This window comes from Zootermopsis nevadensis, unplaced genomic scaffold, assembly GCF_977971745.1.
Source record: "Zootermopsis nevadensis isolate Lab colony 2312 unplaced genomic scaffold, Znev_1.0 Znev_ptg000020l, whole genome shotgun sequence".
NCBI classification, from domain to species: Eukaryota; Metazoa; Arthropoda; class Insecta; order Blattodea; family Termopsidae; genus Zootermopsis; species Zootermopsis nevadensis.
The window spans coordinates 3,053,289-3,074,191 of NW_028259152.1; the positions used below are offsets into that span (position 1 = coordinate 3,053,289).

At 37.2% G+C, this 20,903-nt stretch overlaps 2 protein-coding genes across 2 annotated transcripts; one reads left to right on the top strand and one right to left on the bottom strand.

The window, feature by feature from the left end:
• The first annotated feature begins 1,426 nt into the window (after positions 1-1,426).
• On the top strand, positions 1,427-12,181 carry LOC110829657 (uncharacterized). Its single transcript, XM_022063629.1, has 3 exons — positions 1,427-1,561; positions 8,704-8,958; positions 9,879-12,181. The coding sequence occupies exons 1-3, from the start codon at positions 1,556-1,558 to the stop codon at positions 10,053-10,055; spliced, it is 438 nt and encodes a 145-aa protein (XP_021919321.1). The 5' UTR covers positions 1,427-1,555; the 3' UTR covers positions 10,056-12,181.
• Positions 12,182-13,248: 1,067 nt separating this feature from the next.
• On the bottom strand, positions 13,249-20,896 carry LOC110829665 (uncharacterized). Its single transcript, XM_022063651.2, has 6 exons — positions 20,465-20,896; positions 19,563-19,662; positions 17,990-18,086; positions 17,494-17,579; positions 15,880-16,033; positions 13,249-15,754 (listed from the first exon to the last, which is right to left on the bottom strand). Exons 2-6 carry the CDS (start codon positions 19,638-19,640, stop codon positions 15,678-15,680), a joined length of 492 nt encoding a protein of 163 aa, XP_021919343.1. The 5' UTR covers positions 19,641-19,662; positions 20,465-20,896; the 3' UTR covers positions 13,249-15,677.
• Positions 20,897-20,903: the final 7 nt, after the last annotated feature.

Genomic DNA, 20,903 nt, shown 5'->3' on the forward strand with positions numbered 1-20,903 from the left:
TATTTAAAAAAAAAGTCTCGGTTGAATGTGTGAGAGGAATGTAAGACACTGTTTAACTTGTGTTATTGTAAACTCTGAAAAATATGAATATTTAATGAGCGAACTTAATGTAACGGGCAGTTGAGAGAGGTGAGGGGTGGCTGTAGTTTAATTGGTCCTGGCCCCACGGCCACGAATCGCTGTTGTCTTCACCTGCCGCGAAATCATAATAATAATAATAATAATAATAATTACTGAGTTCTTATCTGTGTTTTAAGGACAAATAGCGGATATTGTGTAAATTATTCTTTCTATGACGTATGAACACTGTATAAATGCAGGTCCAATAGTTCTGTCACCGTTAACGCAGAAAGAAATTATTAAACGTATACGAGCATTAATTTGTAACCCACCCTTTTTTGCAGTTGTTTGCTGTTTGTATTTCTAAGTTACTTTATTATTGTCATCCACACGTGTTAGGCTTATACATATTAGAATCTGTTCAGATATGATGAGTTGGAAACTACCAACATCCCTGATAACACTGCTGTTTCATTATTCGAAACATGTGCACCATCAGGGCAGAAGATGGATGCAATTACAGATTACCACGACCGCTAAATAGGCCCACTCATATTCGCTACTGTAGTGACAATCTTTCTTCGTCATACCTGGGATTACATCGGATACCCACATCGAGACTTACCAACAGTATTAGGAAACTTCTTTCTTCAGATATTAGTAAAGGCACTTTGTTTTGATTCATGTTTCACGAGTTATTGTATTGAATCTAGGTCGTTCTTCGGTGGCCCTATACTCCTCAAACACTGTAAAGAGTACTATACGTACAAACATTAGTGTCCTGATGAATTGCAATGTCTTGTATGAACTATCTCACCTAATCAAACATAGCCACTAATAAGCTATTTTGAACGAGCATAAACAAAATTATGTTGTAGTTTGAAATAGCTCATTGGCAATTAAAAATGCCAAAAAGTTTCAAATTGATAGGAACCATTGCATTACAATAGGAGTTAAGTAATAACATTACAAAAGTATATTACAGTTGCGAAATGCCCCGGTTGTGGGGTATGTTGAAACACTCAATATTTAGATTTTTTGCTTAGGTTTTGTACGAGAAAGATTAATTTTTCCCATATTCTATTAAAAATTTATAAATATCATTCTTATATTTCATTTAAAAATAGCGTATATTGTTGCCTCATTAAAGGAGGGAGGGGCACTTGCTGTTTTGCCACTGACTGTACGTAACACGTACTTATATCGGATTTTCCGTTCCTATTTGTAATATGCGCTATACAATGACCAATATTCCAGCTACGTAAGCGCATTGCAAGTCTGTATGAACGTGACGTATGTTCCGCGATCCATCGTTAATCTTGTGCGCATGCGTATGAGGAAGTTCCTTATGCGGGTATCGAATGAAAATAGGTGTCTATGAAAGATTTGGAACAGTGTTCTGTGGCTGTCTTACAAGAGTGGTACTGTGACAAATTTCAGTTCAGCCATATTGAATCGTGATATTTGTGAAGTAGAAGTGTGACCATCTGATAGAATGACGGTAGGAATCTTGTGTTAGTATGTAACTCATAGTCGGTGAAATATTCATCAGAAGTTATAAATTCTCTTCATTTATTCAGGTGTTAATTTAGTGTTATTGAATTTATAGTTGTAACATTTAAACTATTTTTTTATTATTTTCCTCAACCTTTATTTGGTGCCTGAGTACAGAACCAAAACAATTAAACCATCATTTGACTAGCACAGTATCGGGAATAAATGGTAAAGTTTATTTTGATAAGAATTTTGAATGAATTGATAATGTACTCCATACTGGCACATACGGTTTTATAATAGACTATTGTTAAATAAGTCAACTAAAATAACCGAATATGACATCTGTTCTAAGTGTCTTCTTGTGTAATTCTATTATAAATGTAAGCTGCAAAGTTGTCGTACTGTTGACAGAATTTATATGTTTACATTTAGCTTTATACGGTTTCAGTATTTGTTTAGAATACGACAGAGCTAAGTTATTTCCATTCCGGAAGCCTATAGGTCTTTCTGTCTTTTGATTTTGGAATAGACTCCATTCCAAGCTCGTGAATGTAGTTGCAGGTAAAGTGCATGTAGATTAGTAAATGTGTGTAACTAACTCTCTTTTTTATTGTATTTTCATAACGTTGCATGAAGGTAGCGATAAGGGTAGGACACTTCTTGACTAGCTGAAAGACCTGTTGCTCCATGGAATTATTTATATGCAATATAGTGACAAACGACAAAGGGCCGACTTTGTTATTAATATGTGAACATCGCCTCGGGTCCGTTCCGTCAACTTCTGCAGGCTACTGGACTCACATTTTACATTCAAAATAGCGGAGATGTTATTCACGAAACTCGTAAGTTCAGGGACTAGGAAATATTTCATAGCAGCAACACAATTTTAAACTACGGGGTACACTTTCGCCACTGCTGAAATAATCCCACCAGAGCAGTAAGCGGATGCCATGTTCCAACGACCCTAAACAAACTCATGTCTTACGCAGGCTAACTGAACTCTGACTTCTGTTTAACAACGTCTGATATGTTGTTCCTTACTTTGTTGAGCCTTGATGTCGCTAGAATTGTTCAGTCTGACAGCCTCTTGTTTTCTGTATGTACGGGTCAAATTCCGATGACGACGACATGGAGTATGTGCGTTGCAGCGTTTTATTCCGACACTTCCAGCTTCCACTTGTTTATTTGACTTCGCTGTTTGTAGCTCATGCTGTATAGGATGAGATTTCAAGTTTTCACGGCGGCGACCATGAAGGTGACTGTCTTCTGGGATGTTATCTAATCACCCCGATGATAGAGACACTAAGATCTTCTAAACTTCGGTCAGTACCTAATAGACTACGCAGTCAAACATCCCAGAAGACGGCCATCTTCGAATGACTGGATGATTAATGATCTGTAAAGGATGTGATAGGAAGTTCCGTGGCCTAGTTTAAGGTAAAATCCCGTTACTTTCTGGAAGGTGCTTAGGAAAACCACGATAAGAGTCAAAATAGCCATTTTTCGAGCCGATATTTAAAAAATGACATTTCCGAACACAAAGCAGGTATACAAATTATGTGGCTGCTCATTATACATACAACTTTCTCCGGTCTCCTATCAGTTCCTTCCTGCTGGGCTCAAGCATTTTATTCCCAGGGTTTGAAAAGTTGCTCTTTCCTTAATGTTACAGACCAAGTTCCATGAACGTATAAAACAATCTTTAATCCTTACGTTTGTAGATACGCGGTGGGAAGATAAATATTCTGAATCTAAGTAGGATTTGAGGTTCTCGTGGTGGTGAGTTCGACTTCTACCAGACTGCATGGCGTAACAATCCAGAAGACGGCCGGCTTCATAGATGGCCGCTGTGAGAAACTAAAATCTTCCCGTCCGAACTAATTTACTCTTAACTTCTTCGTGACCGTAAACTAAACTTAGAAAGACTTATTGGTTATAGGTTATTTTATATCACGTTTTTGTCCTGAATTCCGATGACGTGGAACGATACAATTTTTATTTTGTATTTGGAAGCTTCCCGGCTTAGATTCGGCCGACTTTCTGGCTATTTCCTGTAGTCTGCAGATACTGAAGGAAACTTTGGGCAGACCGGAAATGAATATTATGTTGAAATGAGTCTCTTGATTCAGCTGGTCATCATTCGTGATTAACTAATTTTATTCGACGTTGTATAATTGCTGCAGTCAAAACCGAGTTGTTAAACAGCCCAAGAAACAGTTTACGGCTGTGTTATGTGAACAGTTTAGATACAGAAGGATGAAAACCACAGATTTATTCAAGAAATTGGTTGGTGCAGGAAACCTCTTCAAAAGTACGCCTGTATGAAATACCGTAGTAGAAACACAGTTCGTGTTGTTAATACTCAACGAAAAAATACATAATTCAGTACTCAAATGATGAGAAGGAAATGTAACAAAGGAAAACATATATAACAACAGACGTATCAGCTTGTTTTTGTTACTGTGGGAGCGTTTATCTTTACATTTTTATGGTTTCCCACTGCCTAATATTTATGCCTATTAATGAATGGGAAAGAAAAAGATCCGGAAATTCGAGTTTTAAAAGCGGATTCATTAAGTCTCTTATTCTGTGAGAGATAATGGTTTGTGCTTGCGTGTTATGGGAAGTGCATGCTAGTAAGGAGGTTAATCTACAGGCTGGGTGGGAAGTAAGTAGGCATTCCCATTTAAAAAGGTACATATAAAATTATTTTCATTATCTTTGCATTGGAAATATAGAGGTTATAACCATTTATCAATGCCTACTTACTTCCTACCCACTCTGTAGAAGTCCAAATGTACATCAGACTAGCAAATATGTGAAGATCACTGACGAAGATGAGTACTTATTATTTTAATAATGGATACATATATTCGACAAGAGAGAGCTTAACATGATTTCTCTCGTTTTGACTACGCTGTATTATATTTTGTGAAATTTTTTTATGATCTCCTAAGAGGAATCCTGGTATCCTATAATTGTTCAAAGCAGGACATGAAGCGAGTTAGCACATAGGTAGCGAGACAGATTTGCATTCTAGAAGAATCCAAATCGAACCTCCACCAGTGTCATATATTCTAATTTAAGTTTTCGTATTTTACCGTAAGCCCTGTAGGTAAATGAAGGGATAATAACTTGTACCACAAAACTTTTCTTCCACATATCTTCCTAGTCGTCATTCATAATTATCGTATTTTATCATTTTCAACGCTGCATAATCTTATAAATTGGAACAGTGACGCTTTTAACCGAATGAACAAATATCCTACGAATGCTTCCCTTCTGTTTTTCCACGGCAGTTCCTCGTTAGGATGGCGCATTATAGGGAGCTCCTCGAAGCCTATGCAGCCACCACCCACAGGATTTCCGTCCATACAATGCCCTGAAAGGCGGAGACGACACGCTTAGGTCATGACCCACTGTGGAGATGTAATCTGTTTTAAATTGTCTCAATTGCAAGGTTCAGAGCTACTTGGCAATAAATTCTATCAATTCCAGTGAGACACAGACCTTGGTCAGCAGTTTCTGCTCCATAGACATTAATTGCTAGCGTTCACTGAGGACGTATTAGCTTACATTAGAGCTTCGGTATCGAAAATGACAGGTTTAAATTTGCATCGTAAAATGCAGTAACTCCTCTATGAGGCTTGTCGCACTGAAATGATCATAGCATACGTAATAACAAAGAATAGATTTATGCATGTAAATAAAAATGTTATAAATACATGTATGTATAATATATTTTGTATATGTGAAACCCAAGATGTTCTGTTGAACTGCAGTGATGCCTTCTCGGGTGATCAACTGTGTGAAAGTGGCATTGTAATTCGACGTTTCGGAGACTCTCTGTCGCTATCGTCATCAACCCTGAGCACAAAGACATTCTCACACAGCTGATCGCCCCAGAAGACTCCATTGTGTTCAGCCGCCGTGAAGGCTTCTGAAACGCCAGTAAGCTTCTACGAGACTACACAGCAATATCCCAGAAGGCTGTGATCTTCGTACTCGACGCCGTGAGAACCTTAAATCTCAACTACGAAGTAGTTCATTTAACGAGTGACTTACTGTTGACGCTGGCAGACAAACTGCTACTGTTACAGAAGTTGAAAATTTTTGTATTAGGCACCACTCACCAGTAAAATCATTCAAGGCCATTCATTAGTTACTGGGTTCATTAAAGTCTGCCTATACTCGGCGTAAACAAAATTTTCCTCATTCGCCAGCACAAGAGGATGTTTCGTGAATTACGCACCAAAAGAATAAGAGACGAATATTGGACAGGGCTCAAATTCATGACGTAGTTAACAGATTCGTTGCTACAGTTCCTGCATTGTGTTCTGAGTCTTTGTTCGTTAATAAGTTGGCCTTTAGTTAGCGCGCTCATTTGTTGTTCAAGGTTTGTTTCCGCTGAAGAAAGACCTGCGATTGAAGTTATAGAAATGTCATGATTTTTTATAATTTCAAACCGAAATTGTCGCGGATGTTTATGTAACATATTTAATAAAATAAAGTTTTTGGGATTCGAAATCACTCTGTAAATTCTAAGTTCAGTATTCTTTTTCTCAAAACTTGCAATTTGAAATGAAAAATCGATCTGTGGCCTTACCTGCCATTCCTAAAATCAGTGACAATAAACATTATTTGCTCAAAACAATGTTTGCAGAATACGCATGTGATCGAAAGACGAAGTCTCGTTCAATAATAACCCTTACTTGTTAACAACAAGACGTTCGTCTTTCAAGAGTGTAGCATATTAAACACAAACAGTGTGATTAGGATGAACGAACGAAGGCAGCAGCAGGGATATCGAAGGCCTTGACGTAATGAACCGACTTCTAGTCGTGGGTTATCACGGGCGATGAGGCGTGTAAAGTTCGAGGGGCTCCCGATGACTGTGAAGTCTCGTGCCATTTTTCGTACGTATTGGTGGCTTCTGCTCGTTCTAATACCCACCAGGCCGATGGTCGTGTTTATATTTGCACGAATAACGTAAAATTAACTCTACGGAAAGTTTGTGTCTGTCTACACGTCACTCAGTCGGCATATTTCGATTAAATCTTGCATTAGGTGTCAAGTAATTGAATGATTTCAAAATGGCTAAATATTAACCTCTCCAGGGTGAGATTATTGACTGATCATGATGACAATGAGAGACTATACGTCAGCCATATTTTCGTGGCTTTATCTGTGACCTTTGCCCTGTCATACATAAGAACTTGCCGGCGGACGTGCCATGGGTCTCAATGAAGACTCTTTTCCGCTGGTCACAGCGGAGTAAAAAAACAACACAAACACAGCTGCTTTAACCTAATTGCCGGCTTTTATTTATCTCCCGTCATATACTGACAGATTTCCCTTCTTTCTCTGTGGTTGAAACAGTATTGGAAGAGTGTTCTGATAAACTGCAGTAGAATAATACACACAATAACCTACCCAAAGTTTTAACTGCTATGTGGGAAATCCATCCTGAGAATGAAATGTTTAAGATACACAATATTTCAGGAAAGTTTCAACAGTAGGCTGCCATGATTATAAATGGGATGTCCGGCGACTTATGTGAATACTTACGATCATATTCCTGAGGTAATTCCCATGTCATGTGATTATGGGTCCGATTTTCAATGATTATGTAGCTGTAGGTAGAAATCCAATATAATTTAAACAGACAAAAGACACGAATGCGCGTGTACTTCAGCGCAACGGAGCACCCAGTTTCAGCAGAATGTGACGGAATACCTGAGCGACCAGTTCCGTGACCGATGGAATTGGCCAGTGAAGTCACCGGATCTTACTCCTGCAGTTTTCCATGTGTGGAGTTAAAGTGTAGAGGAAGTACGTCACAGAATTTTTCGATGCTGCAAGATGCATTACTGACCGCAATGTTCTATGTAAGATTCAAATCATCTTGAATGACAAATATACTTAACTCAGTGAATCGAACATATGCCCAAATGACATTTCTGACTGAGAATGACCCCAGGAATAAAATCCTGAAGTACTGACGTAAGTCACCGGACACACTGTGTATGCGTGTTACACATATGTAATGTGTGTAACGTACTAAAGCTGAATAGCGCTACGCCTAACCACGGAAGTCCGAAAATTGTGTCTTTCGGGCACAGTTTCACTATCCTGAGTGGTATTGGCACCTATATGTCCTAATCCCTCTGAATCCTTGAATTCACCACGCTGACGTCGAGTGTTTTAACAATTTGTTTGTAATACTAAGAATATATGATTAAATCTTAATATTAATGTTAACTGTTTAGGATATAAACAGCAATCTATGTATTATGTCAGTCGAACTAAATTGGCCTCACGTCCTTTGTGACGTCAAATAAAATAATTACAAATTTTATGTCTGGTGTACATTCAGACTTTGAATTCATACTGCAGAATTAGAAAGCAACTCGTATTTCTTTCCCGCACTTAAACATCTTCCGTAGGCTTGCTGAATGTGTTTCAACTTCAATTTTTCTTAATATGCAATGTAAGTTTCCAATTCGTGAGACTTGTGAGCATATTTATGGAAACAAAGAATCTGCAATGCCTGTCCCCTGACCCCCAGATAGGCCTTACTGGATTTTACCAGTGAAGGAGCCTCATTCAGAAGGCCAATATATCAATATCATGATTATATTCGTTATCAGTTTCGTGTCTCTGTCGTCATGCGAAGTCAAGCGTTTGTTTGCGACTGTATTATGACCTTTACTCAAGGAACGCAATTCCTTGTCTTGAATTTGAAACCAGAAAGTATTAGACAACTTTACTGTGCTAAAAACTACATAATAGCGAAAATTAAATTACTTTAAACTTTATCACTGGTTGACAGCTTGTCTGACAACAGCTAAAAAACAATTCTCTGGATGTTCGTAAACGACTGAATCTATTGATATTATTACACATCATGAGGCTACTTTACGAAGTTAAGGTAGCACAAGAAACTATAATAACTGTTGTATACATGTATGAAAAATACTCAATCATTCCAGCGATTAAATTCTCCAGGAACGCTGACGCCACAGTAATCTCTATATTGGATGAACCGGAAACCATGTCTCAGATCCAGTTTTTGCCTCAGTTCTTGAATCTTGTGCGGCTGCGAAGCCAAATCTCATAGGAACCGTCGTTCTAATTTGCCGACAGGTGGCTCCGACCAACAGACAGTCTCTGGTCGACCTTGTGGTCGCGATGGTGTCGGTGCCGCTCCTGGTTGTGTTCGGGCTGTTTCTGGAGAGCAACATGAGAGGCGATTGGACGAGCGACAGTGACAAGCGCTGGCATGTTCTGGGTATCGGCCTGGCGCTGCTAGCTGTCAGCCTCTTGGTCTGCGGCTATGTCACACACCGCCTGGGTATATGCATATGGACCGCAACACAGGAATCGGGGAATCATTGCCAGGTAACCAACGAGTCTTCGTTATCTTCATTAACAGACCTTACAGGAAAAGGTTATCTTTCTTGCAACAACTTTTCTGAACTTCTTCAGTTGCCACCTCCACCCCCCTCCACCCAAAGAAAGAAATGTTAGATAGACTTAAAGTACGATAAAGAGGGATTTTATTGCAAGAAGGAAAGGGAATAAAAGTATGAAATATTTTTGTGAGCTGCATGAGATGAATGAGAAATGTTCTTGTAATTGTTTCTTTGCACAAACATCTGCCAATGTTTCAATGATAATTTCTTGTAGCAGCATCTTATGAAATGCAATTTTACCCACTGGTGGTGTAGCAAAGATGAGAATCATTGAACGCAGAACATTCAAGCTGTGTTATATGTATTATGGAAAATCACCGTATCTTTATTTTGTTGTAGAATCATGATGCATGCCTATCAGGATCTTGATTTTTGCATTCACACCCCATTTGGTTTTCAGAGGTATGAAGGAAATTATAGAAAAAATGTACAAAGCAATTTTTGAATAAAGTTGCTTCTATTTTTGCTTGCCTCTTCCAAAAGTCTTGTTTTGAAAGTATCGCACAGTCCTGTTCTTTATGCTATTTGCCTAGAACTCCAGTTTTATTAGTACAGATGAAGTTATGTCTGTAGTAATGAAGATTGTGATTTACTTAACTCAGGTGAGAGGTTTTAATTTAATATGTATGAATATATTTGCAAGGGCTTTGCAGATAATATTTTTATCACAGGTTGCAAAAAAATACTGGGAAATCTAAAAAAAAGAAATCGATTTAAGAATGAATTTAAAAATATTTTTGACGGCACAGTACTCGTGTCCGTTTGTCGTACCATATAAGAATATTGCGTGTTAAGAACAAGGGTTATTGTGGATGGTTTCTTGAAGTGAGTGAAATGTTTGTTTAGGGCACAAGAGCCTGCATGAGCAGTCAACTACATCTGGTTGCAGGAGGTGAACTGCCACCAAGTTATGAATCTGTTGTCTCATGTGAAATGCCTCCCCCATACTGGTCGGTGCTGGTATCAGATGGGAAACTGATGAGTGGATTGCCTGTCGCAGCACCAAAACAAGCCACTGGTTGAACAAATTGTTACCATGGAAGACATTCTGAATGGCTGTGAAAAATTTCTTCATGAGAAGAATCTATCTACTTAAATACTACCTCAAGACTAATGTTGACTTCTTGGAATCTCATTGTCATTGTCTTAGTGAGAAGAGTCAACATCGTCATGGAAGAACAAGTGGAGCTGCAATGTGGCACAGGTATCACACTGTTCATAGTTACGTCTGGTAGAATTAGATTGGGCTCTGTTCTCTGTGAGAGATGGAGCGATGTTTGAGAATTGCTAGGAACATGGCGTGCTGCTGCACCTTCTACTTTCTCTAATGTTGAATACTAGATGAAGATGAAAGGTGTAAAGACTGGTTGAAGAAAGTGGCTGGGTTTATATAACAATGTGAAAGAATAAATGACTCATTCTTTGTTTTATCATTCTGATGTCAAGTGAGTAGTCTGTCATATCTGTCATATTTCTCTACTAAGCATATTACAAGTTGGTGGAAGAGGTCAGTGTTGCCTTATGCAAGGCACGGAGGAATGTTTTCTATCAGTGAATTCAATTAGGTTTGAATTAAAAGAGTCTTTCAAGACTTAAGAGAGAGCATTTAGTTCATTAAAGCAAGGGCTATTGATAATTCTCACGTACTGCACATACTGGGTGCTGAGAACAATCCTTTTTTCAAGTGCCTGAGCACTGCGGGTCCCAACTTTTTGTTGGCCTGATCTATAGACGTTCGGTAGGACTCCTTGGACGACGACTGCACATACAAATGAAATTATTTTAAGCCCAATAAAACTTTATAGAATATTTTCATTATTTTTAATTTAACTTTTCTTCATTTTAATTTGCTTGTTACTTCCAGTACATATGTGATTCAGAGTAATTTAAGATAAATTTAGGAACATTAAAGTCTTATACTGAACTGATGCACATTAGTTTTACATCTGACATTCATTTGTTATAAGTGTAAAGTTTCAGGATTTATTCTTTTAAATATGGTATTACATTTTATATAAATTGAAAATTAAACTTTGAAATGTTAATGGGATATCATTTAAATGCCTTGAAGTATTCAGCTGATGGTAGTAATTGTATTAGGCCTACATAAATTCTGACTGTGCCAATGATTACAACTCTTTTGTCATTAATTGTACTGTTTAGTAAAGTGGAGTAAATTTTTCTGACATTGAATTCCTCAGGTCTGATGAAACATAAGTGATATTAACCCAAAACCACATACCAGGATTATCAATTATTTGCATACTTTTCATCAATACCACGTGCAGAGATGTACTATACATAAAAATAAAACTATCTGAGCCCCTCACTTGTTATTCATAATCACAATTCTTGAGGTAAAGCAGCTTGATGAAGAAAGCACACTGTAGCAGTGTGTTCTAGGACCCTATGCAGCATTTGTTTGGAATTTCTGAGTGATGGGCAACTCTATATTTGCAGTCTTTAATAGTGTTCATTTGAGGAATAGAATACAGAAATTTAGCACACTTTTTCATAGGATTTTCACTGGGTTCAGGATACATTTAATCCAAACAGGATATAAAACATTCGATTGAATAAAATGAAAATCTTGTAATGGTAAAATAATAATAAGGATAAATTTATTCAGTTCAATTACTGCTTCCAAATTATGCGTTGTCTAAATCTATACATAATCATCCCAAAATATAATAATGAAAAAGCACATCCTGGTTACTTCTAACAAAATAAAAATGCTTATGAATAAAGTGAATGAATCCACACACAAACTGATGATTTAAAACATCATTTCTGAATTACAGCTGAACATAATTTTGATTCAGTAATAAATGCAATATTTTCAGTTATATTAACTGAAGTATAAAATAATTACTCAGTTAATCTCTGCTGCTTCTTATTATAATGTGTGTGTGTGTGTGTAAGCACGTGTGTTATGTTGCCATGAACATGAATGTGCGTAAATATTAATCGTAATGAAATGTTTTATATTTTTATTTTGATATATAAGTTTAATATAAATTTTTCACAGCTTCATGACCTTTTTGATGACTCTGCAACACTATGTTCAAACAAAATGTTCACCAGACACAGCTGTCACTGTTGTAAAACAAGAAATGTGTGAAACTAAATTGCATTGAACATTTCATAAATATGTTGTATTTACTATACTATCATAGTACTTTTCAACCATTTCATAGACTGGGAGTATGGAGTACTGGTACTTCTGTCTGATCTAGAGGGGACAACTTCAGTTGCCCCAGGCACTCAGACCCCTGCTCAGCCCATCGCCAATCAATCATCTTGTTAGATTCCTTCAAAGTGCCAAAACTACAGTTCTAGAACCAGAACCAACCTGAGACACTCCTAATGTCTATTGGCTCTTTTCTTTTCCACATTTCCTGCACTTGGCACTTCCCAAGCGACCCATTATATGTAGATGCTGCCTCAAAGTACAATGGTCAGTTAACAAATCTGTTACCAGCCTGCATTGTTTCCTGTCCAAGGCCAGTAGGTCCCTATGCAGTTTATCAGAAGGCCTCACGACGGAGAGCTTCGACTGCTCCGTACCTGGCAGAGCAGCCCAGTGTCTGGAGTGTCTCTGTGAGTATGCCGGTTTGTGTGGGTCTGCATTAGATCTTGATCCTTGCTTCTCAACTTCACCTCCCCTATCTCACTTTGAAAATAAATTCCATTTTAACTAGGAAAAAGAACATATGTAGAATCTTTTTGCATGTTTTGAACTGCTTTGTTTCATTATAATGTGCCTTTTTAACGAGTATTCATAGATCTTCATGATTCTTGCCATTCCTTTAGCATAGCGCTAAATGAACGTAGACACAGAATATGAAGAATAACAGAGAACAGGATGAGAAACCTAATACAAATAGGTAGATTAAAGTCCTAAATATTTTGACTGTATGACTTCAGATAAATGACTATTTTAACTATTGAGAAAGAGTTTTATATAAGAAATATGACAGTAACTATCAATACTGAACTATATTATTTGTAATAGATTAGTTATGTTCATTAGCTGAAGCATTGGAGGTAGGTGGTCTGAGTCAGGAACTACCCTCGACAGCAATCTGAACTTCTCTGATGAGTTGTCATTGAAGTGGTGCCAAGTTCAAAATGTCTCAGCAGGTATACCAATGCTATTTTGGTCTCAAGTAGGGCAAAGTGATATCCTGGAAGAATGTACAACTAATACAAACAATGGGAAAATTATATACAATTTATTAAATTATAGTACATTATGATATACACGTCATATATAAACTTTTAAACTTCTTTATACCTGACACATCATATATATGAAAGTTGAGAGAAAGAAAGAAATATACTGTGCAAGGCAAAAATTAATATTACCAGAAAATGTATTTGTTAAACACACAAGATTTTAAATCTTTCACTACCAAAAATATTTAACCATCTGAACTACCTTGTGATAATGGTCTTTAAAATCAATGTAGGATGGTAGGCCACTAATATTGTTTTATTTCTTATATTCTCGCTATTTATTTTTAAATTTACTGTCACTTATAGGTTTATTTAAATTACTGAATAAACATCACTTCATATACAAAATTAAAAAATACAGATTGTGAGTTAGAGCAGTAGAGTTTCATTTAAAATAATTTTTAAATTCTAGAACATATTTTGAAGTTTAAAATTATATCATTCCAGTACTAATATGTTTTAGTGAGTAGAGGTATTTTACAATTTTTACAAGTGTGGAGCCTTCATTTAAATTTCTAACAGACTGAAGTTTAACCAAGTACATGTTTAATGTACAGTTTCTTACCTACGCAATGTCTGGGTCCTGATCCAAAGAGCATATAGGTTAATGGCTGTATATTGTGCTTGTTATTTTCACTGAAGCAATCTGGATTAAAAATGTCAGGATGAGGGAAATACTGAGGGTCATGATGTGGCACCATTATTGGTACTGACGCAATACAACCCTCTTGCAATATGAGTTAATTTCTGGGCACTTTTTACACCTTTACATACTTGCGGTTAATAAATGGTGCAGGACGATACATTCTTAGTGTTTCTGTAAACAGTTCACATATTTTATTGCTTTACGTAGGAATGATCCTCTCCCAATGCTAAATTTTATCAGGTGCAGGACCAGCGTCAGGATATCTGGCGCCCTAACCTAACTTTCAGCAACTTCCAAAAATTTTGCATTTATAATTTCAGAATTAGGTTACAGGTAAAAGGAGAATAATATACTGAATGAACATTGTCATTGTTCTACACATTACACGAAATATGTATTAGAAGTAACACACATTAGAATTTTAAAATTATATTTTGCAAACTTCATAATAATAAATAATAAAGTTGGTTACTGATTAATGTTTGTATATGTAACTTCTGAAGAAATCATGTACAGAAAAGAAAAATAACTTACCAGAAGTGAAAGCAGAACCTATTAGCATTAGGTCTGTTATGTGACTGACAATGACAATCTCCTCTTTGTCCAGAAATGTGCTGACTGGTCACATTGTTGACTTCATTACACACACCAGTCATTTAATATACAATACCAAATATTGTTGGAGGCATAATACAAAGCAGCAAATGCGAACACACATTTAGTCTGTCCTTTGTTTCTTTAATTTTAGATACGTATTACGTATTAGTTACACTGTTTCTCTTTCCTCCTTGGCCACCGCAGGTGACTTCTTAGTTTGTCTAGTGGTTAAACTGGCAAGGATCAGGGAATAAGAAATGATGCTTCTGATCACTTGCAAATAGCAGCAAAAAGTAAGATGACGAAAAGGTAAAAATCTGTCTATTAAATCACAAACTTGAGAATCTTGATGTTAAAATTTATATTTCATATGTTGGTCTTTTTTTAAATGACACATTGAAATATCATTTAAATGGCTAATGACATAAGTCTGTAATTATATGATACTTAAGGTTACTTACTACGTATCTTTAGGATTATTAACAGTGCACTTTCTTATTGCATGTGCCAACTGTTAATTCGATATTCATCATCGTTATGAGCTCTTTTGTCGTCATTCAGCAACGTCAATAAATGAACACTCCTCTAGCAGCCGTTGCACTATAATCATAATATTAATAAATACTTTCCCGGAGAAAAAAAAGAAAGAAACATCATATGGACCACAGCTTGTATTTCCGGTCACAGAACTTAACTTTGATCTTGACAATATAATTTTTCAACGGGGTGTAAACCGATAGAAAATCGAGATTCATGCGGCGGTGAACGTATCGGATCGTGGACCTGTAGGCAGATTTTACGTTTCGGAAGGACACACTGCCTTCATGTTACTTACACCTGAAGATGGAGGCAGCGTGTTCCTCCTAAATGTTGGTAAGTATCTGCAAGTCCACACGGCGTCACAACTCAGAAGACCTGCGTGGAGAGATAGAAAACGTGGTACTTATTTTAGTCAGGATTGTTGGATTTTGTATTACACCATCGTCAGAAACCCCCAGAATGGTTATTTTGGGATTATTCTTCAAACAAATACGAAACTTAGCAGAGGATTTCAACCGATAATTGTGGCACGAACTGTTCACTATAAAATTAAGGACTCTGTATGACCTAAGTCAATGTTTCGACGATTTCTCTTTTCTTGAAAGACACTGCTACGGTCCACATCAGAGGTTGAGAAGGTCTTCGCCCCTCAGCTCTCGATAGAGACTGTATACAACGAGGATGAAGTACGTCTGGATCGCTGAAAACAATGTATACAATATTCTGAGTCATTGTCAAGGAGGTGGATGTAATAACTTAAATAGACTTATCTGCATGCAGCATAATCAAACACTGGCGGGAAAAGTTAATGCAGAACATACTTACATAGATTAAGAATGGCTCCTATAACAGAAATGCCAGCCAGCAAAGGTTTGCCTGCCTCGGAGTATGCAACAGTATTTATGACGTATGAAACCACTGTAGCAAATATATAAAAACAAGTGTATATCATCCACGGAACTAGAAGTGAAGGAGAATTCTGCAAGCAGGACATACGGATAAATTAAATCAATATAATTTTGAAATCATTTGTTGATTTAAAAAATATCCACGTATAAACATAGCATATAGTCGCATTAGTAGTTGAGTGCTGTATCAACTCTGGGGACAATGAGATAATACTGTTATTTTAAGCCTGCTTATGTCTACAGATTGCCAATATCTCCATTTACATTCGTAATCTGTACAGATTTTAGGTGTTTCATTTCACACTATGTTTTATTCTGTCACATTAAAATGTTATTAATTTAATATTGAAATGTTTAGTGTTCTGGCCAATAAGGTTTCACAGAGAATCATGTGATGTGGACATAGAACAAAGATATACTGACCGTTGGAAGTTCCAATTGAATAATACATTAGCTAAAGCATGGTTTATTATATTTGCCGAATATTGTTAAATATCAGTTGAAGAGTTATTCACACTTTCTTATAGTATTATCGTCTTACCGTAAAAGTGAACGTTACTGAGAATTACTTTGATTTGGAAGGCAGATTTCTTATTAAGTATTTATAACTCTTCACGAACAATGCAACGGATGCTGATAAATAGTCTTATCTTCGCTGTTTACATTACATGATTAAGGTATCTGTTTACGATAATGAAATACGGAAAATAAAATAATTTTAAATTGTAATTGTGAGCCGGGATAGCTCAGTCAGTATAGTGACTAGCTACGGGCTGGACGACCGGGGTTCGATCCCCGACGGGGGCAGAGGATTTTTCCTCTAGCCTCTGCGTCCAGACCGGCTCTGGGGCCCACCCAGCCTCCTCTACAATGGGTACCGGGGTCCTTTCCCGGGGGTAAAGCCGGCCGGGGCGTGATGCTGACCACTCACCCCCATCTAGTGCCGAGGTCAAGGAAGAGAGGATCCATACCTCCACTCACCCCAAACGCCTACATGGCGTATAGTGGGACAAACTTACTTAATTGTAATTGTATGTTATAATTTTTAAACAGAGTTAATATTACTTAAAAAACATGGTATAGATAGGCTTAAAGAATGCCTATTAATTGTTTAAGATTCCACTCCTCCACTAACGTTCCAGTGGATTTTGGTAACTTAGCAAACAGATATTATACTGTTATGGATCCGTATTACATTCGTGATTAATTGAACAAAGTGGCAATTGAAATTAGTATTTAATAAAGAATAGTTCTTGTGTGGTACTTGCACCATTTAAGATTTCACAGTAGAGCCACAAAAAAAACCCTTTAATAGTCTGCAGAGTAATTTTATCCTATAAATGTTGTCCAGAACCGTTTACTCGGCATTTATGAACAGAATGAGACTTACAATTAAGAGAGTTATGTGGTTCTATACTGGGAGGGATTTATTGATTGATTTTTATATTACCTTGGTTATTAATTTTATTAGCTTCTCAACAAGGACTGTGCTCCATAGACTTAGTTAATAAATCATCTGTACATTACTTACTCTTTTCGCGCCAGCTATAAGCAGGACTCCCAATATTGTGAGTACCGCTGCGACCACAGCGAGTAAGATATTCGTTACTTTGATAGCTGAAACAAATCAAATACATACAAAACGTGACTTAAAATTCTGGCTTTCTTATAATTCTAATTCAGAGTAATGTGTCTTTAAACTAAGCGATAAAATAAACGTCTCGTGTACAGTAGCATTGATCTGTCTATTGTTAGCCTAATTTATATCAGTAATGGAATTGCTGTTCTCTCTTAATTACATTTTCAATTTAATCTCGTACTAAATTGAAAAGTTAAAATGATGGTGCAAGGTTTTAGGATTTAATATATTCTTTTATCTTATATATTGAACGAAATATGTAAATAAACAGCTCCTGATTATGGCTTCATAGAGTAGAAATGCGTCTGGCAAGGCAAAGTTAATGAATAGCCAATAATAGTGGAAAATCGGTTGATTTACGTAACTTTAGTATGTACAGGTCACTTACTGTCCAAGGCATCGAGTACACTCTCTTCAGCTCTGGGATCTAGTTCGGCTTCAGCGGCAGCTATTATGCTAAGTATGACGTTCGTAATTCCGCCTAACTAAGAGCAACAATACAATTAATTGATACCTCAGCATAAATATTGAGTCATACAGAAAACCAATGAACTTGGTCCCTCGTCATGAGAATGTTCGATAGTAGAATATTTGGAACTACGTGGACGAAAGGAGGAGGTTGCAGAGAAATTGTATACGAGGTCTGAACTGGATTCATCAGCTCCGCGAATAAATTATGACAATGGAAAATGATAAATAAATGCCTGATATGATTACAATGTGTTCCAGATGGCACATGCGCAGTAAATTTTAATTTCCTTTACTTTTCTGTATAAAATGTTACTGTTATACAGGATATACGAGGTGCGATCGGAAAGTTTCAAGACTGAGCCACAAAAAAAAACCAAAAAAAAACCGTACACTTATCTCAGGTATTAAATTCATCCATCACCCTCGAAGTAGTTCCCCTGGGAGTGAACACAACGATCCCAGCGCCGCTGCCAAGCCTGGAAGCATCCCTGCAAATCTTTCTTTGTCAGCCTGTCAAGCACCATCTGCGATTTTGCCTGAATCTCTTCTATCGTCTCAAATCTCCTTCCCTTTAGCTGAATTTTCATCTTTGGGAAGAGGAAGAAGTCACACGGAGCTAAATCCGGCGAATAAGGAGGGTGCGGGATGACGGCCATGGTGTTTGAGGCCAAAAACTGCCGAACTTTGAGGGCGGTGTGCGCTGGCGCGTTGCAGCAGCCAGTTGTGGTTGCGCCACTTTGACGGCCGCTTCCGTCCTTTAGAATCAGCTGACAGGTCCCATAGCCTATCCCAACAATGTCGCATAAGTCGTTGATGGTACGACGTCGATCTTCGTGAATGGCCTGCCGAATCTTCGTAACATTTTCGGGCGTTGTGCTCGAAGATGGTCGTCCAGAACGCTCGTCATCATCGACAGAGGTTCGGCCATTTTTAAAACGTGAATGCCACACAAAAGTTTGTGCACGACCCATTGCGGACTCCCCAAATGCTTGCTTTAGCATTTCATAGGTTTCCGTAGCCGTTTTGGCGAGTCTTTGGCAAAATTTGATGCACACGCCATTCCGAAATCGCAGGAGGGTCGGTGTAATGCACTACCAAAACGGCCATAACTAAGAAACAAATGCTAATTCGATGATGCCGGCTGGCACACTGGTTCACTATGAATGTAGGCCGCACCCCCTAGCGGAAGAAGCTCGTACTACATCCTGTTCGCCCTCTATTGACACAGTCTTGAAACTTTCCGATCGCACCTCGTACACAAAAGAATGGTGCGGTTTCAAAAGTTACCCCAACTGAATACCAATTATAACTTTTAAAACCGCACCATTCTTTTGTGTATACTCTCTATATCATCATATATATTTGCGACTTGTAGTCAGCTTTGACGAAAGGAAACCGTGAAAGAAATATTTATGTTATATCGATGAAAAGAAAGCATTTGGCTCTCATATTAGATCTTTCCAAGAAGCTGAAATGTAACTTATACTCACCGTTTCTACAATTCCTATAATAATGGTTCCTGTTCCCAAAGACCAGCCGCAGCAACAGGTTCTCAGCATTACCACCATATTTCTCGTGAAAATAAAATCCCTAAAACGAAATTAATGAACCTGGTGACACTTCAGGTTAAGTATGAAGATGGTTGTCTTCTGGGTTGTTGTTGGGCAAATCACCCTGATGATGGAGGCAACAAACACAACTGAAATGTTGGTAAGCTTCTACCAAACTACACGAGACAAATCGCCAGAATACATTCGTCTTCAAAAGACTGTTTACTCATCAATGACCTCCTGTGTACATGTACTTCTACACAATGCGACAAAGTTTAAGTGCTAACGATTAGGACATTTCGTAATTAAGGAAAGATTAATAATGACCTTAATTTTAGTTGCTGCTTTTTTACACTTTTCAATACAATGTGTTATAAAGGCATTTTTTTTAGATTTCACCATCATTCTCGACGGGCAATTTCTCTAGTATTTTTATGTAGGTCTGTATTTTATTAACATGATTATACAATTTCATTACCACATTTATTTTTTCGTTAAACATCAGTAGCATTTTAAAATACAAACTTTGCGTTTATCTTTTCACTCAGTTGGTCTATAATTCTAAGAAATTCCCAATTTAACACTACTGGTCAGCGTATCATTTTAAGTTGTCTAAGGTGTTATTTAGACGGAGTCTGCCTTTTTTCACTAACAAAAATTGTTTTTCACATATTTTTATACAATATTCTAGTGCATGCATAGTTTATCAATGAAAATTGAAATGTATTGCTGCATTCAATATATGTTATGGATGTTTACGTATGCATATATGTATGTCTATCTGTGTACAGTGCGTGTATGCATTTTGAAAGTGTAAGCAATGTAATGACTTCTCACAGTACCTTAATGAGTTTTTCAGCGCACAATACCAAGAATTATCTCTTACAGAAATCCTCAGTCTGTTGAACTATCAGTTTAACTAAAGACGACATTCACCTGCTAGGAATTGTCGCAAAGTATCGGAAATCAACAAGACTGAACACTGCATGTAATCAGTAGATTATTTGCTGATATCAGGAAAGATAATCCTTTGCCGTGGGCGAAGAGCAATGGCGGCCTCATCTCCACGAAATGGTCAGTAATATGTTATTTGTTCTCTGGAGCAACAATCTTGTCTACAAAATGCGATTTGTTAAGTCGGCTCGATCGTTGTTGCTCAATGACCTTTAAACAACAACCATGTTTTCTATTGTCTAGACATTTTCGATAACCTTTTGTTTGTTTCCTTTATGTTCGGAATACCGTTGCATGTCTGACAGACACGTTAAATAGGTAGATAAT